The 27,925-nt window shown below is 50.0% G+C and overlaps 3 protein-coding genes across 3 annotated transcripts in view; 1 reads left to right on the plus strand and 2 right to left on the minus strand.

Annotated features, from left to right (window-relative positions):
• Positions 1-1,428: 1,428 nt before the first annotated feature.
• On the minus strand, positions 1,429-27,736 carry LOC117897556 (dynein beta chain, ciliary). The gene is made up of 30 exons (XM_034806486.1): positions 27,527-27,736; positions 26,915-27,460; positions 26,579-26,667; positions 25,076-25,717; positions 24,738-25,017; positions 24,200-24,678; positions 23,636-24,135; positions 23,269-23,582; positions 23,113-23,216; positions 22,086-22,600; positions 21,804-22,018; positions 20,321-20,497; positions 19,892-20,266; positions 19,654-19,827; positions 19,274-19,546; positions 16,639-18,096; positions 14,548-14,814; positions 13,298-14,343; positions 12,708-13,242; positions 12,113-12,642; positions 11,294-12,049; positions 10,647-11,235; positions 10,255-10,503; positions 8,920-9,396; positions 8,505-8,869; positions 5,344-5,482; positions 5,119-5,285; positions 2,291-5,065; positions 2,039-2,233; positions 1,429-1,987 (listed from the first exon to the last, which is right to left on the minus strand). The coding sequence occupies exons 1-30, from the start codon at positions 27,695-27,697 to the stop codon at positions 1,888-1,890; spliced, it is 14,502 nt and encodes a 4,833-aa protein (XP_034662377.1). The 5' UTR covers positions 27,698-27,736; the 3' UTR covers positions 1,429-1,887.
• Positions 15,733-27,925, plus strand: part of LOC117897558 (ankyrin repeat and KH domain-containing protein mask) — a 69,038-nt gene continuing 56,845 nt past the window's right edge. Inside the window, exon 1 of the mRNA XM_034806491.1 lies at positions 15,733-16,146. The gene's annotated coding sequence lies outside the window, so the exon portion shown is untranslated. The remainder of the gene's footprint in view (positions 16,147-27,925) is intronic.
• The window catches only part of LOC117897557 (dynein beta chain, ciliary), a 29,819-nt gene continuing 20,911 nt past the window's right edge, over positions 19,018-27,925 (minus strand). Inside the window, exon 20 of the mRNA XM_034806488.1 lies at positions 19,018-19,035. The gene's annotated coding sequence lies outside the window, so the exon portion shown is untranslated. The remainder of the gene's footprint in view (positions 19,036-27,925) is intronic.

Here is a 27,925-nt window from a genome sequence, read left to right on the forward strand (position 1 = left end):
AGGCGGTCCCATTAGTGGGCTGGGCAGCGGGGGGATTGGATCCCGAACATTCATGTGTCACGCGTAGCAGTCGTGTTCGGGGAATACTCCCGGTGCGAGTTACTTATGCACACAGCCGCAGACCCACTTCGACTGCGAATTTCAAAACGAACGAGCAAATATTTGGAGAAATATAAAAGCACATTTGGCCCTTGGCAACGAACGCGCTTCAGCTGAACAGGTGGGAGCTTGGTCAAGGGCAGAGCGCAGGGCATTGCTTTGCAGGGGGGCCACTAAGTTCAAAGATGAAAGTACTGGCATGACGTGAGAGACAGCAAAATGTCAACAAAAATGCCACCCGGACTGGAGGCACAGACGTACTCAAAATCTCCAGCAGATCACGCCGCCAAGGAATGACTCGGATGACGAGCCCCCGTTTCGTTTGAAGTAGTTAGTCGGCTGCTTGCTCGCTCGCTCGGTACTTTTCCCCCCCAACTAGCTCTACGGCATGTGTCAGCTTTTAGCGCCTTATCAGCAGACACATTTGCAAAGAATTGTAAGTAAGCAGCCGAGCAGAGCCGAGCCGACATTTACTTTCATTGATTGCTTTGCTTTGCACTTCACGTGATCGTCCAGTGGGCTGGCTGCTTTTTGGCAAATACCGAAGCGATTTTGTCTGCCGATTACGTCAGTAGACTTGGGCAACACGTGGGCAACTGGTGGTCAAAGTCACAAAGCACGATTGTCGCGCATATTTTCTATAGAAACGTTTCGAACAGGTGCTGCTTTTGGAAAACATATACTGCTCGAGTGTCTACTTGGTTTGATCATATTTCACCTTGAACTATTTCTTAATACATTCACAGGCACGTGATACGGTTTTCAGCCTATCTTTAAGATGAAAATTGCGATCTAGTACACTCAGAAAAAAAGCGGCGAAATATTTGATTGGTAAATACAATAGCAAAACATTTGCTCAGAGAGTGGAAATTTTACTGAGAAATTGTGTTCACTTCTCGTTCGAAATTATAATGAAAACATTTAAAATAAATATATTTCGAGCTTAAATTGAATAAATTAAATTTGTGCAGATATAAATTAAATATATTTCCTACATATTTAATGCACTATATTTATTTGAAGTATTTTTTCTACCACTAAATTTGCTCCAAGAGTGAAAAAATAAATGTGTTCACTTTTAATTCGAAATTATTATGGAAAAATTTAGAATAAATATATTTCGAGTTTAAATTAAATAAATGAAATTTGTTCTCATCTAAATTCAATATATTTGCTACAAATTTAATATATTATACTTATTTTTTAGTATTTTATAACTCGATTAACAATAATTTTCATTATGAATTACTTTTGAATTATGAATCAAAGTAATTTCGTTTAAATTTCACTTTTTTGTATTTAATTTAGAGATGTGTGTGTTTTCTTTTCACTATGCCATTTTTCTCTGAGTGTATACAGGGGCATTACCCTGTATGTAGCATGAAAAGTAGTTTCCCTATTTATAAGTATAAATTCCATGGGCGGCACTTTAATCATGCGCACTCAGTGGGCGCTGACTAAATATATTTCATAAAAGTACATAGAACTTGCCCAGAAATTCTGCGAATTACGAGGAGTGTTCCCTAGTGATAGAAACTATTTCAGATACATACACTTCCTCCACTAACGCTAGATAAGATACATTTTTGGTTTCGTCATATTTACGCGAACTTCACGTGCGTTGCGCGAGACGAGACGCGACGAGAGCGCCGCAAGCGCTAAAAGTTATAAATAATTATCTGCTAATTGATTCGTCATGTCGAGTGGTTTGCGATGCCTGAACTTTGATACGTCGATAGGCTATGATTACGCGTAGATACTCGTAGATGAGTGGCGTGGCGACCCCTTTTATGGCTGCAGTAAGAGCGCCACTCCACCCAAGATCCATTTCGAGGGACGCTCGCGGGTCTTTAGGTTGAATGTCCAGACATAAGTGTTGCCACGCGACCTGGAAAAACCACAGATATAAGCAAGTTCCGTGAGGTAAAAGGTCACTCACCTGGTCTTGTACAGGGGACACTCGTAGACACGCTGCAGCTCTTGTTTCTCCTGGACAATGGACTTGATGTAGATGACGGGCATGGCGCAGAGCATCTCCTTGGGATGCAGCGCCACAAGCGAGTTGAGCTGACAGTCCCAGCTGGCACCATCCATATACAAATCATGGACAAAGGCACCCTCCATGGGTGGCAGACTAAACAAAAGATTAGGGATAGAGTTTATGCCTTTAAAGAGAGATCCAAACACCCACGTGACATCATCCTTTTGCTTCTTGGTGACATCGCAGCTGATGAGCATGCGATCCAGCGGCAGATCATGCTTCCTCGCACTCTCCTGCATGATGGCGGTGAGGAAGCTCTGCGGATTGAACAATCCACCCAGCCAGATGGCGCAGGGCAGCTTAAAGTCATTCAGCCAGCCCGCCAGCTCCTTGATGCGATGCAGCAGATCGGCGAACCAGCCCTGCAGGCCTAGCATGCTGGGATAAGCTAGCTGTGCCCAAGCCCCAGGCACATGGTCATAGAAAATGGCATGATCCAGCCGCTCCATTTCCTGCGTGATGGTCAGCTCTCCCTTGAGGCCCAGCATGAGTTCGCGGAGGGAGCGTTTGATCTCACGGATGAGGGCATTCATGCGCTCACACTCCTGCAGGGCGACGACCACAAAGGGCGTCTTGCGCTCCACGCGATTGAGCAGCGCCTGCAGGTTGAACTCATCCTGCAGCTTGTCCAGAAAGTCATCGATCATGATCTTGACGAGCTCCTCCCGCGGCGCACCGCAGTGCGAGCTCAGCTCCGATTCCCTCGGTTGCAGCTCGAAGATCGTGCGCAGCAGCTGCTCCGAGGCGGTGGTGAGGAAGCCAATCTCCGCATTCGGATGCAGGCCGTAGAGCAGCGGAGACTCGTCGGGCAGCATTTCGTTGATGTACGAGTGATAGCCCTCAAAGTCGAGATTGGGAGGCGCCGGGAAGCCCGGACACAGCTCAAAGTCGCCATCGATGAGGTCCTGCTGCAGCAGCTCCTCCAGATAGGTGCGGCACAGCCGCCTGTCCCAGTCATCCGTGATGTGGCCGCCGTACATGATCTCCCCAAAGAGATAGCGCAGATCCTCCCACGGTATGCGATTGCTGCCCTCCAGGTAGTTGTGGAGCACATTCGACGAGATCATCAGATCCCCAATGTTGAAGGGATAAACCTTGTTCCAGCCCTGCGGCCCGAACTTTCGCCGCTCCCCCGCCACCGCATGGAAGTAGCAGAGAGCGAAGAGTATGGACTTGAACTCTGCCTCCTGGGTGCAGGTTTCCAGCGCATCCTGCGAGAAGTTATCCCAGGCCTTGTGCAGATTGGCGGCCATGCCAGCTGGCGGCTCGTTGACCACTTTCAGCGACGATTCCAGGATGCCTTGGGGTATGATGTGATACTGCGGATCGGGCGCTGGCTCTGCGCTGATGAAGAGACGAAAATTGGACTCGCCCTGCTGCCCCTCCGCCTGCAGCACAATGCGCTCGATGAGCTTCTCCAGCGTGGGCAGCCAGTTGACCACCAGATGAATGTTCTGCAGAATGACCCACTGCTGGCCCGAGGCCAGGGCTTGGTGTATGGCCTGTTCGGCCAGCAGTTCCTGGCCCTGCCCCAGCGATATGTTGACCAGCGTTTCGGCATCCGCGTGGTAGCCCTGCCGCTGGCCAAAGCGCTCCACATCCCGTATGGGATCGACACCGGGCGAGAGTATAAAGAACGCTGGCGTCGCCGCATTCAGATCCTTGAAGATGGCATTGAACGGCGGCGTTTGCACCTCCGCATACGAGCGACCCATGGTCTGCTCCACGAACTGGCACATGGCGTAGGTCATGCGATCGGGCCGCAGTGCGCGGACAATGCACAGCTTCTGCAGCGGCGTTCGATGCTTCCATTCGCCCGGGAACTGCTCCCGCTCGGGTGCATCACTGCCCATGAACTTGCGCCAGCGTTTCGTGTAGTTCTCCATGTCCTTGTCGATGCCGTAAAAGTGCTCGATGAGCGTCAGCGACTTGATGCCGCCCCACGCGCTGCGGCCAACAAAATCCAGCGGCGATAGCGTGCTCGGATCGTGTGGATAGCGCAGCAGGAAGTCCGTCTCATCCTTGGACACCTGATCGGCGGCAATGAGAATGCGCAGCGTCATGTGCGAGGTGAATGTCAGCTTGTCCGCCTCGAAGAGCCCGCGCAGCGTGTAGCGATAGGTCTGCAGCGTGATCGAGTCCACCAGGTGCAGCACTCGCTTCTCGTAGCTCTTGCAATCGGGCGCCAAAGCAATGGCCTGCCGGAAGACGTGCATGAAGGACTTCAGCGAGAACTTGTAAATGGGATTGATGCGATTGAGATCCGTGAGCACAAAGTACAGAATGGCCGCACGCTTGGCCGCCGAGCGGTAGATGTTTCGCGTCTCATCGATCTGCAGCGTTGTGAGACGCGCCTCCCGCACCTTTGCCTCAATCTCATCCACGGTGCGTTTGGTGTTCTCCAGATTGAGGACCAAAGCATGATCATCGAGCACATTCTCGCCAGCGGAGGCGAGTCTCGCCAGCAGCTCATCCTCGAGCGCTTTTAGGGAGATTTTGAACTTGTTCTGCTGCACGGTGACCTCCGTTTTCATTTGCTCCAAGTCCGGCCGCTCAATTTTGACCACTTCCGCGAGCAGCTGCTCCTCGAGTCCATCCGGTGTCACCGTAAAGTTAATCAGCGTCGTCTGTGCCTGCATTTCCGGCTTGTAGTGCGGATTGGCCATCTTGGTGTGGAGTATGAGCCGGAAATTGGCATTAAACTCGATTTCCTTGTCGCCAATGCGCAGATAGCGACCCTTTTTGATCAGCGCACGACTGAGCAGCGGCTCCAGCACCGTGTCCAGCGACTCTTCGATTTGTTCAATCAGCACCGTGTCGCCCTGCGAGATGCACTTCTCGAGAGCTTCGAGAAAGCCACGCTGCCGCAGGCGCAGCACCACCAAAGCTGTGCCAAAGCGGTTTTTGATCCACTTGATGCCTTGGCTGTAAGAAAGAAAGGAGATTAATTGGAGTTCCTCAAGGGTTTCCCTACGTACAGCTGCGGATCGATCATTAGCGGCCAACGTGTTGTATACTGCAGTATTGTGGCATTCTCCGTGGACATGCGATCCATGGGCAGACCCTCATTGTTCCACGTGGCTATCTGCGCATCGTCCGAGAACAGCGCCAAAGTGTCGACGCCCTCGGTGTGGGGTATGTGCGGCTGCAGGCGTGACGAGTTTAATACCTGTGAGAGATTATCTTGTGCGGCGGATACTTACATCGATTTTGCGAAAGTTTGGCAGCCACATTTTGTGCTGTAGCTCCTCGCGGTAGCGGCGCGTGAAGCAGCCCACGTACGACAGGAACGAGGAAATTAGTAGTATATCTCCAGGCAGGGTTCCAATCTTGGCTTGTAAGCTGGCAAGACAATGAAAACGGGAAGCGGAAAGGGGGAAAGTCAAGTACAAAAAGGAGCAGGAGCAGCAGGAGGAGGAGGTAGTTCCGTTTGATGCTAACAAATCGTATAAATTACGGGAGGGGGAAAGGAGCGAGAGCCAAGCAGGAAGCCGAAGGTTGCAGGCGTCTCAGCATCCGCTGCAGCCTTTGGCACTTGCCTTTCACTTCCTCTACGCCTCCACCCCCTGTGGGGGTATGCATTTAAATTGAAATGAGGGGAAATTGAAAAAATAATGATGTTGGAGAGCTTGGCTGTTGGTTGCTTGTTGCAAGCTTGTTGCCTCCGTCTCTGTTGCTGACAATGTCGATGATGGCAGCACCCGCCCGACCGCCCGACCGACCGCTCTCCCCCATCAGAAGTGGTTGCATAAATTATCAGAAATTGCTGCATGCCAACTATTATTGAAATATTTCAGCTTATTATATTACAAGCCAAGTGGCAAAGGAGCACCAGGATCGAACGGAACCCTTAAGGAGCGATTGTCGTTGTTGCTGCTGCTGGCTGTAGCATAAGTATTTTCAATTAGTATTCCACAATGCCAGCGAAGCCCCTGTTACCCCATTAGAAGCCGTGCAACTTGAAATGATTTATGCTCATTTATATGCACATTCATGTGCGGCAAAAGTGTCTTGTAAATAACGCTTTGTAATTGAATAATCTAATAATTGCACAGGCCACACACCCCCACGACCATAGAGGTAGTCCTTTTTTTGGGTGTCATAATTTAGACAATAAAAACGTGCAATGAAAATGCTTTCAATTTCCAATGCAGTTGAGCCTCAACCGACAGTTATTGAAACCCCTCCCGAACTCCTGCCCCACGGCGCTACTGCGCCAGCCTCTTGCTATGCAATAATTGTTTTTCCCAAAGATATTCTATGGAATTTGTTGGCTGAAATACCTGTCCGGGTGACATAAGAGCATTCTCATTTAAGACACGGCACGAGAGGAGATGTATTTTTCGAAGGCAGACCAAACAATGCCAACAGCAGGCAGCACTAGCAAAAATAACAACAATAAGTTGCCTAACAAATATCGTATATCCTACATCCTGCACTGTCCTGCACTGTCCGGTGCTGTGCGTATGTGTAATGTCATTGTCAAATATGCAGAAATTTATATGCAAGTCAGAGCAAAGCTTACACACACACACACACACAGATACAGCAGGTAAACTGCAGTTGTGTGGGGTCAAATTATATTTTCATAAATATTTGAACAATTCTCTCTCACATATATAAAGGTCTCCGCTGCTGCTGCTGCTGCTGCTGACGCCGGCTATTGCTCCTTTGCCAGTGCAACACTCAGTGGGGCATTCGTTTTTGTATGGCCAAAGCACACACATTCACACACACAGTTGTGGTTGGTTTACATGCCACAAATTCATAGCACAGCCAGCGTGGAACTTGTTAAAATTTTTCATAATTCAATACGTATTTGATGTGCATTTACAGCATACCGAAAACCCACACCCGATGCACCCATCTAACCATTTTCATTCGTATTGGGCTGCTCCCCTGCCGATTTAACTGCTGACGATGCACGATTGTGTGGTCTCTGTTTGTGTGCAATTTTTGCAGTTATTTAGGTGCGAAAAATTCAACACCTCAGCCCTATGGCCAGCACCCAGCGCCCAGCACCATCATCATCATCAATGCCCTTTTGCGGATTTCTTTTGGCTTGCACGCGCACTCAATTGAATTTCAATGAATGCAGCCAGAAAGCCAGTCCAAACCACACAGCAAAAAAATAACTATTGAAAATTAAATATTGCAGATATGCTGCTGGACATGTGACATCTATTTTATAAATATTAATTTACGCAGACAAAGACTGTTGTCAATAGTAGAAAATAAAAATGAAAGCCGAATGGGCATCATGCAAGAAATATTCAAATATTTAAAATGAATCCCCGTTAAGCTTTTCTCTACGGTAAAAGTTAGGTAATTGGAAGTAGTTTTACTTTAATTTAAATATGCTCATCTTTGCCTTAGTTTCCTTATTTTCTTTCAGTGCATTTGCAGCCAGTCAGGCAGTCAATGGGCAGCCAAAGGTGTCGGAGTGCGTGTTGTGTGCGCGTCCAACTATTGCCATTGACATCTATATGAATTTGATTACGTTTCTTTTTTATATGAGTGCTTATTGCATGTGCCCCAGCTTTGCTCCTGCTCCGCTGCTTCATGTTATTGTGTGCACAGCTTTGCTGCCATGGAAATTCATATTTTTATAAGCTTTTACCGGTAGGAAAAATGCCAGCCCTCAGGTAGAAAATATTGAATAAAGAAAATAATTTTTGATCCTCTTATGGGACAAGACAATAATTTGATTTGCAATTAGAAATTGCTTTGCTTTCTTTCACAATTTGTTGACATTTTCCCGGAATTTCCAAGGCCTTTGCTGACGTGCGTTGAAATCGTAAAGGACTTGGCGCTGCTTGAGGCTTGGGACTTCCCACTTTAACGCTTGTCAACTGCAATTTGATGGAAATTTAGGCAGCCGTTGCGCTCGTTTGTGGTATCCACACGTCAGAAACTGTTGCAAGCGCGGCAACAGATGGGATTAGTTGACAATGTCTGTGTGTGTGTGCCTGCTGCAGCGTAAATCCATTAAATTTCGGAGTGGAGTTCATTGCCTCCGTTGGAGTAGTGCCTGCAATCGACTGAATGAATCGACTGGGGTCGGGGAACCTTGCAGTGCCCGTGCCCCAAATGAGCGCAAGTAAATAAAATGTACGGCCCTTTGTTGCGGCGGTGGACCGCAAGTCGGCGACAGGAGCAGGAGACACAGCCGCGATTCTGGCCACTGCCTTCGACAGATGGTTGGCAGGGACTGGGTAGCTGGCAAGCAAAGCAATTACTGCGATTGCGGCCGCACACAGAATGTAAATTAAATTTAATAATTGATTACGCATAAATGCAACACACTCGCGGTGCCCACGGACAGGCACACGAGGACGCACAGACGGAAGGACTCGACACTCACCTCTGCACGGACTCACGCCAGCGGACATTCTCGTTGGCCAGCCCGTTGACCAGACGATGTGCCAGATCAATGGTGAATGAGGTCTTGTCCGCCTCGCGCTGACACTTTTGCTTCTCGGCCACCGCGTGCTCGAACTCGGCCTGAATTTCCGCCAGCTTGGCCTCCAGGTTGTTAATCTTTGACTTGAGATACTGCAGGCGTTCGCGTGCCTCCTGCAGCTCCTGGTGTGAATCCTGCAGGGCCTGCTGCTTGGGGCCGACTATCAGGAAGACCTGGTGATAGCGATACAGATTGATGACCCACGCACAGAGCCCTGCAGCGGCGACCGACTTTTGCACGACTTTGTCGGGATTGAATTCGGGATCCTAGGGGGACATAATCCTCAGTATTTGATAACAGGATTGGCTCTGCTCACCTTGAGATACTCCTGCAGCGTTTCAATGATATTCTGGTGTATGTTGTCCTTGTTGTAGTTGAGCAAATCGTTGAGGAACTGATCGACGCGCACCATCATCAGCTTGGCCGACTTCCAGCTGCGATCGCGGGGTATTTTGCCATTGGTGGCCAGCAGTACCATCACAGCGGCACACACATTGATCACACCCTTGGGCGGCGAGCCAAAGGACTTGAGTTCCGTGAGATTATTCTTGTTGAGCGTGTTCAGTGCTGCCTGTGCAGCAACCAGTGCTGGCTCCGCCTGCCGCAGATCCTCCTCGCACATCTTTGTCTTGATGGAGACATCCTCTTCGATTATGCGCACACGTTTCTCCTCCTCCGAGGCTATGTAGCGCTCCCGCTTCACCTTCTCGCTCTCGGCACTCACGATGACAATCAGCTTGTCCGCGGCGTTATTCTTACCCGCCAGCTGCACTTCTTGGATGGCCAATTGGTGCTAGAATTAGGAACAACAAAAACTTTAATTCAGACTCCAACTAAACGCGAATAAAAGTTAAGTAAAAGCTGAAAAGTTTTCACCGGTTGTTTGGGGGGAAATAATTAAAGCCAAGGCACGATGCCTCAATATTTAACCAAACGCAACCTTTGCGCACAAATTGCGGGCGCATTCATACAAATACAATCAGGAAATAGTATCTATATATCTATATGTATATCTATATCTGTCTGTCTGTAGGGCTGATGGTGTAGGGACGGACACGGTGAAAACAGAACCGGCGTTTGTTTAATTGAAGAGAAAATTCAATTTAATTCGATTAGTTTAAATAACATTTGGAGCTGCCAGCTCTATTCTCGCACTGGCACCTCCTCGTTTGCCATTGCGTATACGCAACGTAACCGGAAACGTCGCTGAAAACTCAAAAGAACGGAGAACAGAGCGCTCGTTCTGTCTCTGTTCAGCCTTCCGCGTCTCCGGTTACACCCATTGATGTTGCCGTGGCAAATGGACAGCAGATTTGCTGCAACAACAATTCAATTAAGCGCACTAATTGAATGGTCGACAACGCCTTGGCACGGGGATCGGATGGCCATTGTGCTGTGCCAGGAAGAGCCCGACAGCAAAAGGGATGCGCCATAACATTTGATCGATACACAGAGTACCCTGTAAAAATATAGATAAAATCTCACAGTTATGATTGGCTTTTGGGCTCGTAAAATGATTTGAAATTCCCAAAATATTCCCAAATTGAATTTTTCTTGCTGTTTCCAGCATATACCTAGTTCGAGGGCAGACTGTAACCCTTTCTGCCTATTCATTCATCCATCCTTCGCCCCCTTTCCATCATTTACTCACCTTCAGCGTGTCCACCTGACGGGCGCACTCAGCCAGCTTGGCCATGCCGCTCTGGAGTCGTGCAATGCGCTCAGCAAATTCCCCATTTTTGTCCACCAACAGTTTGCGGTAGAGGAAAATGTATTCCAGAAAAGTTTTCGGGGTCGTGTAGTTGTAGCGCTTTTCGTTTTGCAAATAAATTTTCGATATCTGATTCACGGTACCATGGACGTAAGCCATAAAGCAACCGATGGGCGGCACCAACGCGGGCTGTGTGTGGGCACAAAAGGGAGGTGTGGGTCAGTCGGGTGGGGTCGGGAGTGTCCGCTGTGACAGGTTTCAGTTGTAAATTGCGCAGGACAGACGCATAAATAAGCGCCCCGCAGACTGAACACTGAATACGGAATACGAACCTCCAAAATGCTGCTGATTTCGCTGAGAAACTTCTGGGAAACGGACTCCAAAGCGCTCTTGGGCCACTCGTGGAACCAGTCGATGGCCGTGCGACTGATGATGGCCGGAAATTTTCTGGCCCGCACACGCAGCGTCTGCCCCACGGGCGAAAAGCAGAGCACCACTTTGAGCAATCGTCGTACCTTCTCCACAAAGTAGCGCCAACAATTGTCCTTGGTGTCCAGTGTGCCGCTCTGCTTCACTTCATTCCGAATGCCATTGATGATGGTCTCCAGTTGGTCATCGTTGAAGAGCTCTGGTATCTCCCCAGAGGCCAGCAAGTCATTGATGAGCATCAGTATGGACTCGTCGGGTATTTGGGCATCTGAGATGAGGAAAACTGAGGCCAAATTCTTCAGGCCCACCTTCATGTAGAGACTGGCAATCTCCTCACGCATATCCAGCAGCCCAAAGCCGCGCTTGATCTGTATTTGCGAGACACTAAGCGAGGAGATGAAGGCAGCGAGGCGAGCGAGGGTTTGCTTGCCAGAGCCACCCACGCCGATGAGTAAAGCATTGCCACGGGGACTCTCCAGAATGCGATTGATTCTGGAAATACAGAGCTGCTGAGTGAGTGGAAAGTAGGGAAGAAACTCACTACACCTACCTGCACACGTGTATCATGGCATCCTCGAACAGCACTAAATTCATGTAGCCCACAACCTCATTGTAGCTAGCCTGCGCCTCCAGCAGCAGCTGATAAAGCGAGTCCCAGCTCTTGAGCGGCATGTACTTCTGGTCCACCAGCGACTGGGCAAAGTGGCTGTAGATCAGCGGCTCGGCAAACACAAATTCCTCGTCAAAGTCCTCAAAGTCCTTCTTGAATATGTCGCGTATCGAAGACTTGAACGACTTAATGTCATAAGGATCCACGAGACGATCGTGATAGACGCGGAATGCCTCATGCACATAGAGACGGATGAGTTCTGCTGGCCTGCTGCAGACGGTGCCGCCGTAGACATTTGCTGTGCCACCGCCTGCCGATGCCGGCGCTCCCACACTGTTCATGAGACCCTGATAGATGCCCGTGAGGTCGCGCAAGTTGAAAAGGTAATGGAACTTGACGGCCGTGGGCAGGAAGGCGTACTCTACGCGTCGGTGCAGGGCAATGCCCACACGCACCAGGAGACTGCCAATTGTGCGAATTTCCTTGCTAAAACCTTGCGCCGGATTCTCGAGGTGTCCGTTCAGAATGCTGCCATAGATGAACTGCAGCATGTCCTCGTGCGGTGGGGAAACAGAGAACACACAGAAATGGCGCTGCAGGCGCGGATCAATGGTGAAGGAGCCAGCCGTTGGATTCATGCAGGCCGCAAACTGACAGTGTCGTATGTCCTTCAGCTGCAGCCGCTGGCGATCGTACCTGTTGCGGAGGGCAGGGAGATGACAGTGTCGCGGTGGAGCGTCTAATCAGCGTCACACTCACCACTGCCTGTAGTCCATGAACTGTCGCATAATTGTGTGTGGCTGCACTGTGCCATAGGCATCCACCTCCGGCATGTTTAGGTCATTGACAAAGTAGACAAGCCGCCGCTTGGGTCCACTGGGTGCATAACAGCGGCCCGACTTCTTCTCCAGCGGGCGGTCGAGCATTTTCTGGAATATCTCCGATGTGGTGTAGAAGTTGAAGTGCGTCGCCTGCACTGTGGTCAGCAGCGGTGTCGACGAGGATGTCGTCCGGCGTACACTGCCTCCAGTTGTAGCTCCTCCACCTAATGGGGGATTGGACAGATGCTGCTGCTGCTGCTGTTGCTGCTGCTGATGAGTGTCTGTGACAGCAGTCACTGCGATTTCAAGAAGCTCCTGGTCACTGGCATATTTGCTGAAGAGCTCACGGAAGATGGCGCCCTTGCCGCAGCCAGAGCTGCCGACCAGCATGCAGGCGAGATTGCGGTCGATGAGCAGCTTGAGGAAGTAGGCCAGGCGTGTGGTCTCTGCAGTTGAAATGAGCACGTTCTGTGTGCCCGAAGGCTTACTGTGCATGATTAGTTCTCCCTTGGCAAAATGGGTCAAGCACGCACCTGCAATGGCATCTCGGCATCGATTTGACCATCCAGCAGCTGCTGGTCGTGGGCGGCCAGCTCGGACCATGCCTGAAACTTCAGCGTTTGCACGTTCAATTGATAGTCGAACACAGTGCCCTGATTGGGCAGCTTGACGTCCTTAAATTCACCCGTCCACCACTTGTGAAACTCCCTGTGCCAGTCGATGATGATGTCCTGCAGCAAGGCCGAGCCAAAGCTCCAGACTGTGGCATACACAAATATTGTCTCCAGGGCCATCTCAACGGACTCGTGTGAGATCTCGCCATGGTGCAGGCTGTGCGGATTGACAGCTGCAGTGTCACCACTGCCCCGTCGGCCTCTGTCGTCGGTGTCCAGCAGACACTCCAGCAGATGGCAGGTCATTTGTATCATGGCCATGTCCGTGATGGGTGTAATGCGACGAAAGTCACGATGCCGCTGCATCAGGCAGGGAAAGTACTTCTCAAACAGTGTCGTCAGTATGCCACGCTCAATCATGTCCACTCTAGTCTCTAGCCAAGACGATACATAGCTGAGGGGCAGAGCAAAGATAAATGAAAAATCAAAGAGGGGCTTCCCATACTCACGGCGACCACCCCAGATCCTGTGGATTGATGTACAAAATACCCGCACGCGAGACTGTGGCAGGAGTGGCTGCCTTGAGGTGTCCCACCTCGAACAGCAGACGCATCTCGCGCTTAAGCGAAATCCTCTCGTTGCTCGCGAGCGTCAGGATCTTGTTGTCGTCCATCAGCGTGTTGAGACTCTCGATCCACATGGGATCAATGTCGCCATCGAGCACAATCCATTTTGGATTGCCGGGCGGCATATTTGCCTGCTCCCTCATAATGGAGGAGAACAGCCCGTCCTTCCACTCGCGCGTCGTGGGATTGACAATCCCGAAGAGCTCATCGTTCGACAGAGCCTTCGGGTTGAGCACATGGCAAACGGGCTTCAGTTTCTGTATGCGATACGTCTCGCGGAGGGTTTGCCATATCTTGGTCTTGCCCGTGCCCGCATTGCCCACAATGAAAACCGAGTGACGCACATCGAGGAGCTCCTGCAGCTGCACCACCTTCATGAGGAAACCCTCCTCGGGCTGCAGCTTGATTTCGTTCACTGCACGCCGTATAGTTTTCTCGAACTCAAAGACGCGCTTGCGGGGCACGTCGAGGGCGGGAAAGAGGTCACCAATCAGGCCCATAAATATGGGCACATCCTCCGTCACAATCTTGGGTATGTTGAAGTCACGCAGCGCCCGCATCAGCACCTGATCCTCGGGGCGGCTGTGGTCATCGCGCTTGAGTGTGCCGGCGACGACCAGCACTGATTTGATGGCACGCAGACCCCAATCGTAGTGATCCTGCTTGGACAGCAGCTCCTTGCACAGCGTGTAGAGGGTGATAAATTTGCGTGCCAGGAGACGGGCGTCCTGGAAGCCCTCGGCCATTAACATAATCTCACAAATCAAAGCAAAGTCCGGCACAATCATGGCGCAAGGGCGAAACAATGTTTTCAGGTTCTCCGGCAGCTCCGTGCGGCCGGCATAGCCCGGATTCATGGTGATAAAAATTCCAACCGACGGCTCCAGCGAAATGCGCTCGCCCATAAAGATAAATTGGGTTTTATGCATCTGTAAACAGAACAGAGGACGAGCAGCAACCAGAAACAGCATCACAGGAAGAGGCAGCATCCACAACACACAACACACAACAGGAGGACAAGGTGGTCCAAGGAAAAGTAATCAATGCGGCAGCATGGCAAAGAATCGGGAATGGAGGTGGTGGGTAAAATCAATTTGCAAACGCTCCTCGTCGCCACCTCGTGGCCATGTTACCTTTATCGCCTCCTGTATGGTCTTCACCTGAACGGCCACCACGGACAGCACCTCCACGCAGATGCGATTGAACTCGTCAAAGCAGCCCCAGGCCCCCGTCTGGGCCAGCCCTTTGTAAATGTTGCCACAAGATTTGTAGTCCATTTGCTCCGAGCAGTTGAAGACATAAACCATTACGCCCAGTGCTCGTCCCAGGTCCTTGGTCGTTTCCGTTTTCCCTGTGCCAGCAGGTCCAGCGGTTGCACCCGCCAGCCGCAGTCGCAGCGACTATCGCCCAGCAATTTCGTTGAACGCGGAAAGATGCGCCGCATTGCATAGTGGAGAGAGTGGAGAGAGAGAGGTGGCATATGTAAATTACAAGGAGCGCATTTATTTTCCACTAACGAGTTGTTTAATTTGCAGCGCGCAAAGGAAGTAAGGTGCACTGAAACTATGCACAACAAATTGATGATCGCGCCCGTTCGCTTTTAATGGACGCTTCCTAGGGTTTGGTCTCCCTTCGCACTGCGGGTTGTTTTTCATAGCCCCAGGATATTTGGCAATCAATTTAAAGTTATTGCTTAATTGTAGAAACTTTGTTGGGTCACATTTTTACGAATATATGAAATCCACTTGGATTTCTGTGCAAGCAACAGGAAAAAGTCGTTTCTCTTTTGGCCTCGAATTTCGTAAACACACTTTTTCGCTTGTGTGGCAGCGCCATGACCATTTTTACACAAAGTGCACATAATAATGAAAAGCTATCAATTGTATTGGCTATGAATACCATTTCACAAATTGGACTTATACGCGTTATTTAATTACATTATTAGGTCATTCCATTTATTACTTTCACTTAAATATATCCATGCAGCAACAGTTAAATATCGTTTCTCTTTCGGTGACGATTTTCGCGAACATTCTTTTTAGCACATGTGGCAGCGCCAAGACTATGTTTATACGAGGAGCACAAAGGCTGCGAAAATGATAATTTTAATGGAAAAAACCTATATACCTATAAAGGCTATGCGGAAAAATTGTAGTATTGAAATATTTCTGAAGTTACTTCAATAAAAGAAAGCCTTGTCAACATATCACAAAACGGTGGTGCGCCATCAAATTGGCAAATTCAAGAGTTCGGAAAGTTCGCCGTATAAACCTGTTCAATAATACCAAAATCATGCAGTCTGGCCACACTCGCAAGAGCAGCTACAAAAGCCGCCTCGGGTCGGACTTGTAAAATTCGTAAAATTGATCGCGAAATAAAAATGCAAAGAATCGGTTGTGTTTTGTAATGTGTGTTGTGTTTGTGTATACATTGTTTAAATCTGTTTAACAAGTGTATAAACCGGCAATTATGTTTACGGGAAATGCAAGCGGAATATGAGAAAATTAATAAGCAGCCACGAAAGCCGCGCCGGAATTGTGAAAATCGCCAAAGTGAACGCGAAATACAAATTGGAAAGAATCGGTTGTTTTTATTTTGTTTTGTTTTTTGTGTTTGTGTATCCATATAATAAATCTAGTTAAAAAGTGGATGAAACGTCGATTACGCTTACTGGAAATGCAACATGAGAAAAGGCGAAACATCGAAAAATTTGCACTTCCATCCATACATATGTATGTAAGTCAAGATACACTCATACATACATTCACATCTACTGTTATGATTTATAGCCCCCGCTTTGTGTTCGATATTCTTTTCTATATTTTCAATGCGTGGGAAAAAGATAAAATCTGATTGTTCGTTCTGTGTAAAATTTGTAACTGTTTCAGACAAAAGTTGGACTATAATTTCACGCGCGAATACATACAATTTATTGAATTTCCGGCAGCTTCTCACACTTCGGCTCTGGCTCCCTCTAACTCTCGTTCTTTTTTAATCTCACTCTCGCTCTCTTTTACTCTCACTCTCATTCTCTTTCACTCCTTTGTTTTTGTGTCTTGGGCGGACTTCCTATTAATATATTCAATGGGCCTTTCAATTATTCAAAGATAACTATGGATTTTTGCTCCGTGGCGGATTTCCGCAGCTAAACCCATTAACGCGCCCCTCCACCGTGTACATATTTATTTTAATATTTCTTTGCAAATATTCTGATTGCGACTTACCTGCGTCAGGGTGATGTAGCAGCGATCTGTGAGTGGTGTAATGACCAATCGCGATGTGTTCCCCAGATATTCGTAGGCATAACGGAACTCGGCATCGCAAATGTTGGCAAAGCAATCCTCGTCGCCGGTGCCTGTGCTTATGGCAGTGCCTGCGCCGCCGCTGGAGCTGCCCGCTTGGTCGTCGTCCCAGCGATGGCGCAGCTGGCTCTGCCACTGGAAGGCCAGGGAGTTGTCGACTTTGGAGGATATAATCTTGCCCACGACATCCCGAGAGTGCACATCAATGGTGCAGATGGTCATGATTTTCTGGCGATCGCCAGGCGACAGTTCGCCAAGCAGCAGATTAATCAGGGCATTCAGTTGCGCCATCTGGCGTTTGTGGAGTTCCTTCATGACGCCCTCGTAGCCCTCCTCCATGCAGCTAAACGATCGATTCACATCCGCCGTCCAGCTGATCTGGCTGCAGCAGAGCGCCACTTGGGCTGGCCAATCGTAGAGCCAGAGCTCGCGCGGCTTCTCGCCAAAGGCGCGCAGGGCACGTCGAAAGAGCTCGTGGAGGGTGCTTCGCATTTGCTGGATAATGGCGCGCAGCCAGAGCTCCACACGGCCACCGCAGACGATGAAGGCGGGCTGATCCTGCTCCGCCACGAAGGGCACGTACTCATCGTTCTCCTTCGAGTGCATGCCCACGGCATGGGTGGTGTTGGTTTCGTACTGGAGCCTCAGTATCGAGTCGAACAGCTTGATGAGATGGCGATCGATGACCTGGGGATTGTTGCCATTGGAGAGAATGTCCAGCAGGTCGGCGGCCGAGATGAAGTAGAAGCGGGGAAAGGCCAGTCGCTTGGTCTCCAGGTAGTCATTCAACGCCTTCTCGCAGATGGCCAGACGCTGTTGCAGTTGCAGCAGTTGGGGCAGAACATCCTCGTGCCGTAGCACTACCTGCATAACGACACGCACTTGACTCACGCGTGCCAGCAGCGCCGTGAAGTCCGCATCAATGCGCTCAAAGTTGGCCGCTTCTTCAGGCAGTTGGCCGCGTATGTCTGCCGAACCGATGAAAATACACTCGAGGTAAATCCACTTGCGCTGCACCTCCAACCAATTGACAATCAGGTTGTCGATGCCACTGAGGACACGTTGCCAGTGGCCGAGTTTGTCCAGCAGATACTCAATGTGCTTCGAAGTGGAAATATTCTGCAGCTGCATCTGATTGTCGTCCAGCGTCTCGATGAGCTCCTCCGACACCTTGAGCAGCTGTATGCTGGGACGTGTTTGATGCGGCTCCAGCTCGAACTCGAGATGCGCCCACGTGGCCTTGATTTCATCGAGCACTTTGGTCACGGTCAGCTCCTTGATGGCACGATCCACGGTGTTCTTGATGTCCTCCTCGTGATGCTGCAGCTGCAACTTGAGCAGCTGTGCCAGACTCGTCGCCTTGTTGCACTTGTACGAGAGCTGTGTGGGTTGCAGAGATTTTAATTATTTCATCAGTAATTTGAAAACATTTGCAGGGCTTTATTAATTTGAGGGGAAACCCGAGTAGTGCATTACCCACTCATATCTCTGTGTGCGTGCGTGTGCTGCTAATAAGCATTTAATTTGATGCATAATAATTGTTGCAGATGAATTTCGATACGCAAACATAACGTGTGCGTAATAATTACGCATTTTGACTGCTCTCTGACCGACTTAATTAACAGGAATACAACAGAGGCAGCAGCAATAGGAGCAGCAGCAGCCTCCCTCACTGCTGCATTCCTTTGACGCCCCTAGGCCAAGGATCGTGTGGTAGCAGCCTGCTTAAGCCTATTGTAAGCGTACGCTCCACTGGCAGTTGGGTAATTAAATAATGCATATAATCCGTATAGATGCCTGTTAGCTAGTGACCATTCTAATATGTTCATTTATCTGTGTGTGTACTTATTGAAAGCAAGCAACTGTTTAGGTTACGGATTAGTATTTTGATTCTGATTTACACTTACAAGTTCCTCCATCGGATGCTGTTCACTTAGCTGCACCGAAGATGGAATAGACAGAAGAGATTTGATTAGAGTTTAGCCAGTGATTCGTTTCAATTATTCGACTAAGCCGTTGGCATACTAAATATCTAGATACATATATCCTTGAGCAAATACTCTCAGACCTCCTTCCCCCGTGCAACCGAATTTGTTTGCGTTGTTTTATCCTCCGAGTGCTGGCTTTACAAATCGAGTGGCATGGATGATGTCTATGTCGACTCCACGACATGGTTAACGCTGCGTCATTCGATGTGACAAGTTCGTTCGTTCGCCTGCAGCTCCTGCCTGTCATCCTCCTGCCGTTTGCGCGTTTGCCAACACATCACCTGCTAATGTGTTTGCCCAATGTGCGCCATTGCTGCTGCTGCTGCTGCTACCGCTGCTGCTGCTGCTGCTGCTGGCCGGGCACACACACAAAGAGAGACATCAAGCTGGGAGCCAGCAGCAGCAGCAGCCAACAGCGAACAGGCAGTCAGTCGGACAGATTGCAAGCTCTACTCCTCCATTGTTGGGTCGCTCAATCATTTGGAAAGACACACACAAATACACACACATACATATATAGACCGCATGGATTCCCATTCCCCCCACTGATGTTGGTCCATTATGCTTACCTTTGTCAGCTGCATCAGCTCCAACCAATGGCGTTCGGTAATTGCTGGATTCTGCAGCTCGGTAATGGCTCGCAGTGAGGCCACCAGCTCACGGAGTACACCCACAATGTGGACATAGGGCGCCCAGTCGCGGATACATTTGTCGAGGGTGCGCAAATCGCGCGTAAATTTCTTGCACTCGTGCTCCATATCATCCGTGTCGATGAGCAGCCAGGGTGTCGCATGCCAATCAACAATGCACGACTCGATGACACGAACAAAGTCCCACAATTGCTGGGGGGAGAGGATAGGTGCAGAAATCAAAACACAGATATTTAGGAGCATGTCTACGACTCAATCAGCCGCGTGCTTAATATCCTATCTTCCAAATCGATACTCACCTTTACCCGCCTGAGCTCCACTTGGCAGAGCTGCAGCGTGGCCGTGTCGGGTGCCGCAATGTCGAGGAGTCGCGCCCAGCGCGTGTACAGACGCTGCTGTTTGCCGAAGCGATGGAGACGCACGTAAACCTCGTCGCAGGCATCGTACACCTGTGGACAGGGCACTCGAAAGAACTGCAAGGAATTCCGAATCAGATATTGTAAGAGGCAGTCGGGACAGTCGGGAAAGACAACATACCGGCATGCGCTGGAACTGCCTGGCATAGTGCTGCACGTGGCACGTGTGCAGGCCAATGAGCGCGGTGACTCTTTGCTGCTGATGGTAGCGTGTGTCCTGCAGCGCCTCCTGCTTCACGGTGCTGCACTGCTTCAGCTGTTGCCACAGCAGCGGCAGCTGTTCGATGCTGCGCAGCAGCTGCGACTCATACTCCACATTGTAGGTCTTGAGCAAGGCCATGATGTCCTTGAGCGGCTTGAACACATTGTCAGCGTAGGGCTCGCGCTGCCTTATCTCCGCCATGATGGCCAGCACGCGTAGCAGAGCCTTAAAGTCCTGCCGTGCAATACGCAACTGCAGCGTCTCATGACCGCGGGCGATGAAGGCATTTAGTTCCTGTAAATGGAGGAAAAACTTATCACAGTTCGCGGCTCTTTGTAGTCGCCCTACCTTGAGTGTACCCTGAACATAGCGGAGCAGCCACTGCTTGCAGAGATGCGACCACTTGCAGGCCAGATTCAGCAGACCATACTTGAGGGGCTTCAGATCCAGTGCCAACCAGCCATTGATGCACACCCGATTCTCCATCTGGTCAATTGCCTCATGCACCTCGTTGTACTGCTCGATCTGGGAATAGTAGAAAAGGGGAAAAACATTGCTCCAGGGCGTTGACAACTTCATTTGCCTGGCTAGGCCCCCAAACCCCCCAGCAATCCTAATTTATTTGCTAATTTTCCACATATGTGTGCGTACAATGGGAGGGCTTTGTTTGCCTCTCGTAGTATACTTTGTATATATTTTTGTTTGTTTGCTAGTGGCGTGGGTTTATTAAGCGCACCAGCTGCCCCAGAGGCAACTCAATGGCCAGTCATAAATAAAGTGCCGGTCAGTGATTTTTCGTGCTCTATTCTTGGCCTAGGGTATGGTTGAATAGAAGAGCCACCAGAGACACGGAATGAAAGTGGTTCTAGGGGAGGTTTCACGGTTCTGGTTGAAGGAAACTCGAGAATTTTGGATTGGGTTTTGATAGCTCTTGAATGGTATTCAAAGATTTCAGCTCTAAATAAACGAATATGCTTGTGGTACAATTGTATCGATTTATGGATTTTTCTTTGCCATGTTTCAAGGGGAATAACTTACAAAATTCTGCCAAATTCCCATAAAAGCATAAAGCTATAAGATTTGTCCCTTGCACTCCAGCTAATATCCCTCCTAAGTCTTACCCAACCATTTAGCTGCGTTAAGGCTAAACGTGTTTGGCATTAATTTTTAGAAAAAGAAAATCAAATGAAATAACATGTTTTTTGTGCCATTAGGCCATTCAGACTTCGCTCTTGCGCTGCTGGCTGGTTTTTCGCTCTCATTTTATTGGGGCAACACCCAATTTCACACGCCTTGCCTTTCATCTACATCTCCATGTCCGTGTCCGTGTCCGTGTCCAGGTCCATGCACTTTGACCATGATTTGTTGTGCTGCTGCCCGTTCCTGTTGTGCTTCGTGTGTGGTGCGGTGCGCCTTTTGTGTTATTTATTGCTTGCTTTTCGGGGCGTTTGATAATTGTTTAAAGAAAATATAACGCAAACGGCGATTTGCCTGCTGTTGCATAAGTCAGCAGACGCCATGTGGTGGCCCAGGCTTATCTTTTTCTCCTTTTTTTTTTGGTGTTTATTCTGGAACAGATTTTGGCCACACACACACAGAACACATTTGACCCTAAATGGTCAACATTTATCAAGCGTTATTGGTCTCAGGGGTTACGCAACGTAAATTGTGTGGTTGCCAATTGAGAGGCCCACTCAGTCACCAGTATTACGTCTTGGCCGCTGTCTTTCGACTGTAAGTCCTACCCCCACATCCTCTTATGTTTTGCTTTCCTTTGCGGAGTGGGATTTTGTGTGTCTTTTGGCATTTCCATGGGGATTTTGCCTCTTACCTCTTTCTTGAATGTCTCCATGATGGCAAAGCCGCCGCCGCTGGCATGCTGTGTCTGCTCTTTGGCCGCCAGCATGCAGGCAGCCAAGACATCGCCACTCTGCTGGGTCCAGAGGAATGCATAGGCGTGGAATTTGGCAGCATAAGTCAATGCGGCTCGAACCGTATCATCCAGAGCATCGCGTATGGCCCTTTCCAGCAGCTCCAAGTCATCGCCTGCTTGTGTTTGATGTTGGGCGAAATGTGAAAAGCATGTAAGCTGGCGGGGAGGGGCGGTACGTACCGTGGCATTCCATTTTTTGGCTGTAAGCCTTGGCTGCCTGCAGCAGGTTGAACTGCACCGTCTGATGCTTGCCATTCGCCATTGTTTGGGTCCTCGGATCATCATCATCGTTACAGCTATCATCATCCTGCTGCTGCTCCTCCTCCTCCTCTGACAGCGCATTGTCAGGCACAATTCTTGGCATGCAGTCGCATGTCTGTTTTATATCGAGCAACAGCTGCTCGACAATTTGTTGAAAATTATTTTCCACACTTGCATCAAAGGCTGGCGAAAAGTGTATTTCCGTTTCCGTCAGTTCCAATTTCACTTCGAAGAGTGGAGCATCGTTGACTGTGGTTGTTGTTGTTGTTGCTGTCGCTTGTGGCACTGTGATTTGCTGTAGTACTAACCCCGCCACACCAGCAGTTGGAGTCCCAGACGGAGTCGGTGAAGTGGCCTCTGGCTCCACCGCAGACAACGGCGGCGGAGTCTTCGCTGTTGCTGTTGCTGTCATTTCTTTGTACAAATACTCTAAACTGAATTACACGGCGTATGAGTAATGCGAAAATTAAATTTAGTCTTCAGTTTGTTTTGTTGCACACCCGCGTGCCCCTTGTGCCCCTTGTGGCGGCTCCCCCTGCTGCTTGACTGGCGTCTGCATGCAATCACGAAAAGTGCCGTTAAGTGAAACATGCAATTGACGCATGAATGCTCTGCCACGATGGCAAAATTTGTTGTTGCATGTATAGCATGTTGCATGTTGCATGTTGCTGTGTGGTTGCTGCTGTTGCCTCGGCAAAGGTGTCTTTTCGTATTTGCGGTTACTTTTTTTTGCTGCTTTTTGTGCGATTTTCGTGCTCATTTACTTGATTAGTTTTGATGAGACATGAAAGGAGTTGCTGCTGTTGCTGCTGCTGCTGACAGCGTGTCGAAAATTAATGAAATTGTTGCCTGTCGGCGGTCGGCTATTGGCGGTGCAAGTGGCAAGAGCTTAACAATGGATGGTTGAATGAGTGGCGATGATTATATGAAATATTATATTTGAAACCTGATTCTCATTGCCTGTCGCACTTCGCGGGCAATCAACTCATCAACGCTGGCCAAATATTTGTTGTACTGTCGCCGCTGCTCCTCGGGGAATTCCCTGACGAACTGGGAGACAAAACCATGAACCAAGAGGGAAAGGACTGCATAGTGGACCCACCTCCTGCACACTCAAATCCCGCGAGTACAGCTGAAACTCCTGCGATTCATAGTTGAAGAACAAACAAAAGTTGGCTATCAGCAGGCGATTGAGCAGCATTTTGGTCTCATCGCATTGCAGCAGCCGCAGACGCACACGTTCCTGCTGGTGCCGCAAGTCCAACAGATTCCTGCCATACAAACTGCGCTGATGCAGCGGCTCGCGGCTCCAGCGCCGCATGCTGGCCAGTATGGCATCCAGATTCTCGTGCGATTGTTGTAGGCGGGCAAACAGGTCGCGACTCTGCTCGAAAATGCTGGCAATAAGATGCTCATCTGAGGGCAGAGAATCGTTTGATTGTGGCTACTTCCCTTGGAGCAGCACTCACCATAGCAACGCCAAGTCAATTGGTCACAGGCCATCGTCACCTGCTCATCGATGGCCGACAGTTCGTTGTGTATCAGCTGGAGCTCTGCGGCGGCACACTCGCCCGTGCGAATGCCATTGTAGAACTCACCAATCTTGATGAGGCGTATGCGTCGCTCCCAGTAGGCATCCCGCTGGGCATACAGCGAGAGCAGCTCCTGCGACAGCTCAAAGAGTTCGCCGGACAAGCAGCCAGTCGCCTGCAGGGCCAGCAAATACTTTGTCTCCTTCAGCAGCGTGAACAGAGCCAGCGAGAAGTTCAGATGCAGTTGTCTGTCATCTTGCGATTGGGAGATGACCACCTCATCGAGTCCCTGGTGGATGAGCTTATCGATGCCCTCCTGCCAGGTGGTCCAGATCTTCATTTGCAGATTGCTCAGTTTGGTGGTCAAAATATTGCGACGGGAGAGCAGCGATTCCCATTTGTGTGGCATTCGCTGTAGCTCTGATTTCTCCAAAAGTCTGAACATAAAGAGTGATGTCAGCTGTAGAGTTTCTCCTATTTAGTCGCCTGGAAGTTGCTTACAATTTCTCTATGAGTTGATTCAACTCCTTGGCGCCCAGCTCCTGGCAGCAGTTGATGTGCTGCTCCAGCCACATCATGGCACCAGCAATTGGGGGGAAATTAAAGGGCATGGGCAGGGCAGCCAGTCCACGAAACTCATAGCCGAGCAGCACCTCGCCCACACTCGCCTCCAGCTGCAGCAGCTCCGAGTCGTAGATGGAGAGAATGTGGGGCAGAAGGCGCACCAATTCCGGCTGCACGGCACAGCGCTGCAGCAGGCAGCCGAACATCAGCGACAGCTTCAGCAGGTGCATCCAACTGTGGCACTGCTCGAAGGCCTGCAGCAGCACGGTGGCCAGCTTCTGCTCCAGCAGTTGCATGCGGCCAAAGAAGATTGTCTGTTCGCGCTTGAAGCACTTCCATTTGCTGGCTGCCGTTGCCGTCAGATCGATGTCCACGTTGCTCCATTGCTCGAAGAGCGCTTTGAACTCGTTGAATAGCTTGAACATGGGAACGGGTAAATGATTCTGCCACTCGTAATTGAAGAGGTTTGTCTTACCTCTCGGATGCGCTCGGTGAGCATTTTGCCACGCAGTCCGCCAATTTCGAGTTTCTCCAATTGCTGAAACTGAACCGCAGCCTCGAACACCTGTCGCAGCTCCAACAACTGGGCCAAGAAGCCATCGAGTGTTTGGCCAAACACATCCTCGTTGCAGAAGCGCCACAACTGCTGCAGGTCGTCGGGCGGGGGCGAATGGGTGCTAGATCCAGCTCCAGGCAGAGCTGGCAACAGAACCTGACTGCTGGCATACCTCTCCTTGTACTGCAGCATGCGTTGCCTGGGGAGAGAGAAAAAGAAGGCACTGAAAATGGCAGTGAAAACTCACAAATGCTCACTTGAAAAACTCCAAGACCTCGCTGGTGCGATTGATGCGCAGCAGCCCCTCGTCTGCGTCGCCCTGGAAGAGCAGAGGGAACTCCAAGTCCTCGGCGGCTCGATGCACCAGCATGTTGCAGATGCAACGCAGCAGGACACTCATCCGCTGGGTGCTGCGATAGTAGCGGGCATTGCTCCACACCAAGTGCAGCACATGGACGAGCGGGGCAATCAGCTCGTGGCCATTGCTGAACTGCACCGAATTGAAGGCGGATGTCTGCCGCAGGAGAGGCTGCAGCCACAGCGAGACATCCTGGGCCTCCACCCAAGCGGCGACCAGCTGACGAAATGCCTTGGCATACGGCTGATGGTACGCGGACTCGATACGCTCCAGGATCTCGGCCAGAGTCTTGTGCGATGCCTCGCGCAGCTGCTCGTAAATGTTCTGCAGATTGAGCTTCCGGTTGGTCCAGAAGCCAATCTCCTGGGCAGGCATGGCCACCACTGTGATGTGCTTCGGTTGCACTTGGGTTTGGTTGGCCGAGCCAATGGCCTGGCACTCGGAACGCTCCATGACAATGTCATGCATTTGGGTGGTCCAATTGATGAACATCTCCTCCAGCAGATTCCGAAACTTTGGCTCCAAGGCGGGCTGCAAATTGCTGCAAAAAGGGTTTGGGGAATGGGACAGTTTGCCACAGTTTTCAGTTTTCAGTTTTCATTTGGGGTTTGCCATTGAATGGCTCAACTTTCTGGCCAAATGGGGGGGAAACTTTTTTAATGAGCAAAAACATTTATATATTGATTCAATTGAAAACAAATTTGCACTTGGATTTGCTTGAAAGGGGAGGGGCGGGGAGGGGTATGGGGTTTGCTTTTAGTCTTCTCAGTTTTCCTCTCTTTATGTGCAATTTTTAATATAAATTTGATCTCAATCAATTTGATTTTATTGTTTATTTTCCATTCAGTGCCTGGCTCTTGGCTTGGCTTCTGGTTATTGGGTTTTTAGTGATGCTCCGCATTGATTGGCCGCCTTTCAAATCCCTGCCCTAAATAGCCCCTTCATGTTGAGAGAAAAATCTGCACTAAAATGCGAGCTAAAATTCCTGGACATTCGCTTTTGCTCTTAAATAATTGTAATTTAATTAAAAGCATTTTGGCAAAACTGAAGGCAAAACCGATTCGGGCTTCGTTGGGTAATCAAAAGTACAGTACAGCATTCTACAGTGTGTGTGTGTGTGTGTGTGTGTGTGTTGGTTGCCAAAGGGTTAAATGCTAGTGCTCTTGAAAACTCTTGGAAAATTGCTAAGCAAATAAATTTGCAGCAATTCATGCGAAAAGTTATTCCAATGAAATTCAATTCAATAAAGCTTCCCATCGTCTCGCTCTCGCTCTCTCTGTCTCTCCATCATAAACAATAAAACATCGCTGTAGGGGCGACATTTCCAAGACAAGGACTCTGGACTCCAGATGGGGGGGTAGACAAAGACAATGGCCATTGAATGGCTGGCTGTGGAACTTACCCTTGGTTCACGTGGGCAAACACTTCCTCGACGATTGTTGGCGAAACTAATAACGATAAAATTGTGCGATTGTTGGTTTTCCCCTTAATCTGTGGGGGATAACAATAAAGTATATATGTATGTAGTAGCACTTCCCATTTGTATGTATCGCCATCGCCCATAGACACATGAAAAGTTTTGCCAATTAAGCGAAATACTTTCAAGACAATGAAAGCACGGGACAGGGCATCGGATGGGAGTGGAGCCTCCCTCTTGCTCTGCCCCACTGCACTCAATTAGATTAATTTGATGAGATAACACAGCAGCTGTGGCAACTTCTACTTGCTCTGTACGCACCTCGGTGAGTGTATTGCGAACTTCCTTGATGCGCGCCTGCAAATCCTTCCACACAATCGCTGGCCACTGGGTCTGGGACTTCTCGAGCAGCGGCTGCACCACCTCGTCGAACAGCAGCGACATTGTCTCGATTTTGCTGTGCACCGGAAAGTCCCCGTAGAGCACGCTGGCTGCAAAATTAGCCGCTGTCAGCGGTGCGTCCGCCTCGTTGCGGCGTATAAAGTAGGCGCACTTGCCACGCGGCACACCGTCCAGCGTGGTGAAGCTGGAGGAGGCTGGCGGCAGCGGTACGAGCAGAGCGCCTGGTGTGACGGCCACCACCGCAGACACAGCTGCCGTTGCCGTGGCCATGGCAGCGTCTTCTGCCAGCGGATCCAAGGCGCTGGTGGAGGATGCTGGCGCAGCAGCACCACGTGAGCCACTCTGATGGAGTGTGTATTGATGGTACAAGTCGCTGAGGCAGCTCCTGGGCACCAGATCACCGCCCGGACTGAGCGTCATGACCAGCACGCGTGTGGGTCCCACCAGCCAGTCCATGACAGTGCGCTGCGGTTGCACATTGGCACACAAAGGAAGTTGTGGGGGGAGTAAAAATGGAATGGAAACGCTCACCCGCAGCTCATCGCTGGCCATCATTTTGGTCCATTTATCCGGTTTGAGGCGCATTGTGGTCGTTGTGTAGCCGGCCACACGCTCCAATCGGGCATCGCTGTAGTCCCGCTGCAGCAGCAGCAGTCCAGCGCCTTCCTCATCGCTGCTGACCAGCCCAGCCGCATCGGACATTGGTCGGTTGGTCGGTTGGTTGGTCGTTTGGTCGGTTCGTTGGAGTTGCAAATGCCCAACGTGCGGATGTAGAAAATCAAACAGCTCGCCGCGGCGTGTGGCGTCTAAATGACAGGGGTGCTCCAGAGCCTGCTCCGTGTGACCTCTAATGCCGGGTTGGAATCCGGGCCGGTACATGTGTGTGTCTGTGTGTGAGTGTGGGGTGGGGTGGCCAGGTGGCGGCCATTG

This window comes from Drosophila subobscura, chromosome O (assembly GCF_008121235.1).
Source record: "Drosophila subobscura isolate 14011-0131.10 chromosome O, UCBerk_Dsub_1.0, whole genome shotgun sequence".
Taxonomy (NCBI): Eukaryota; Metazoa; Arthropoda; class Insecta; order Diptera; family Drosophilidae; genus Drosophila; species Drosophila subobscura.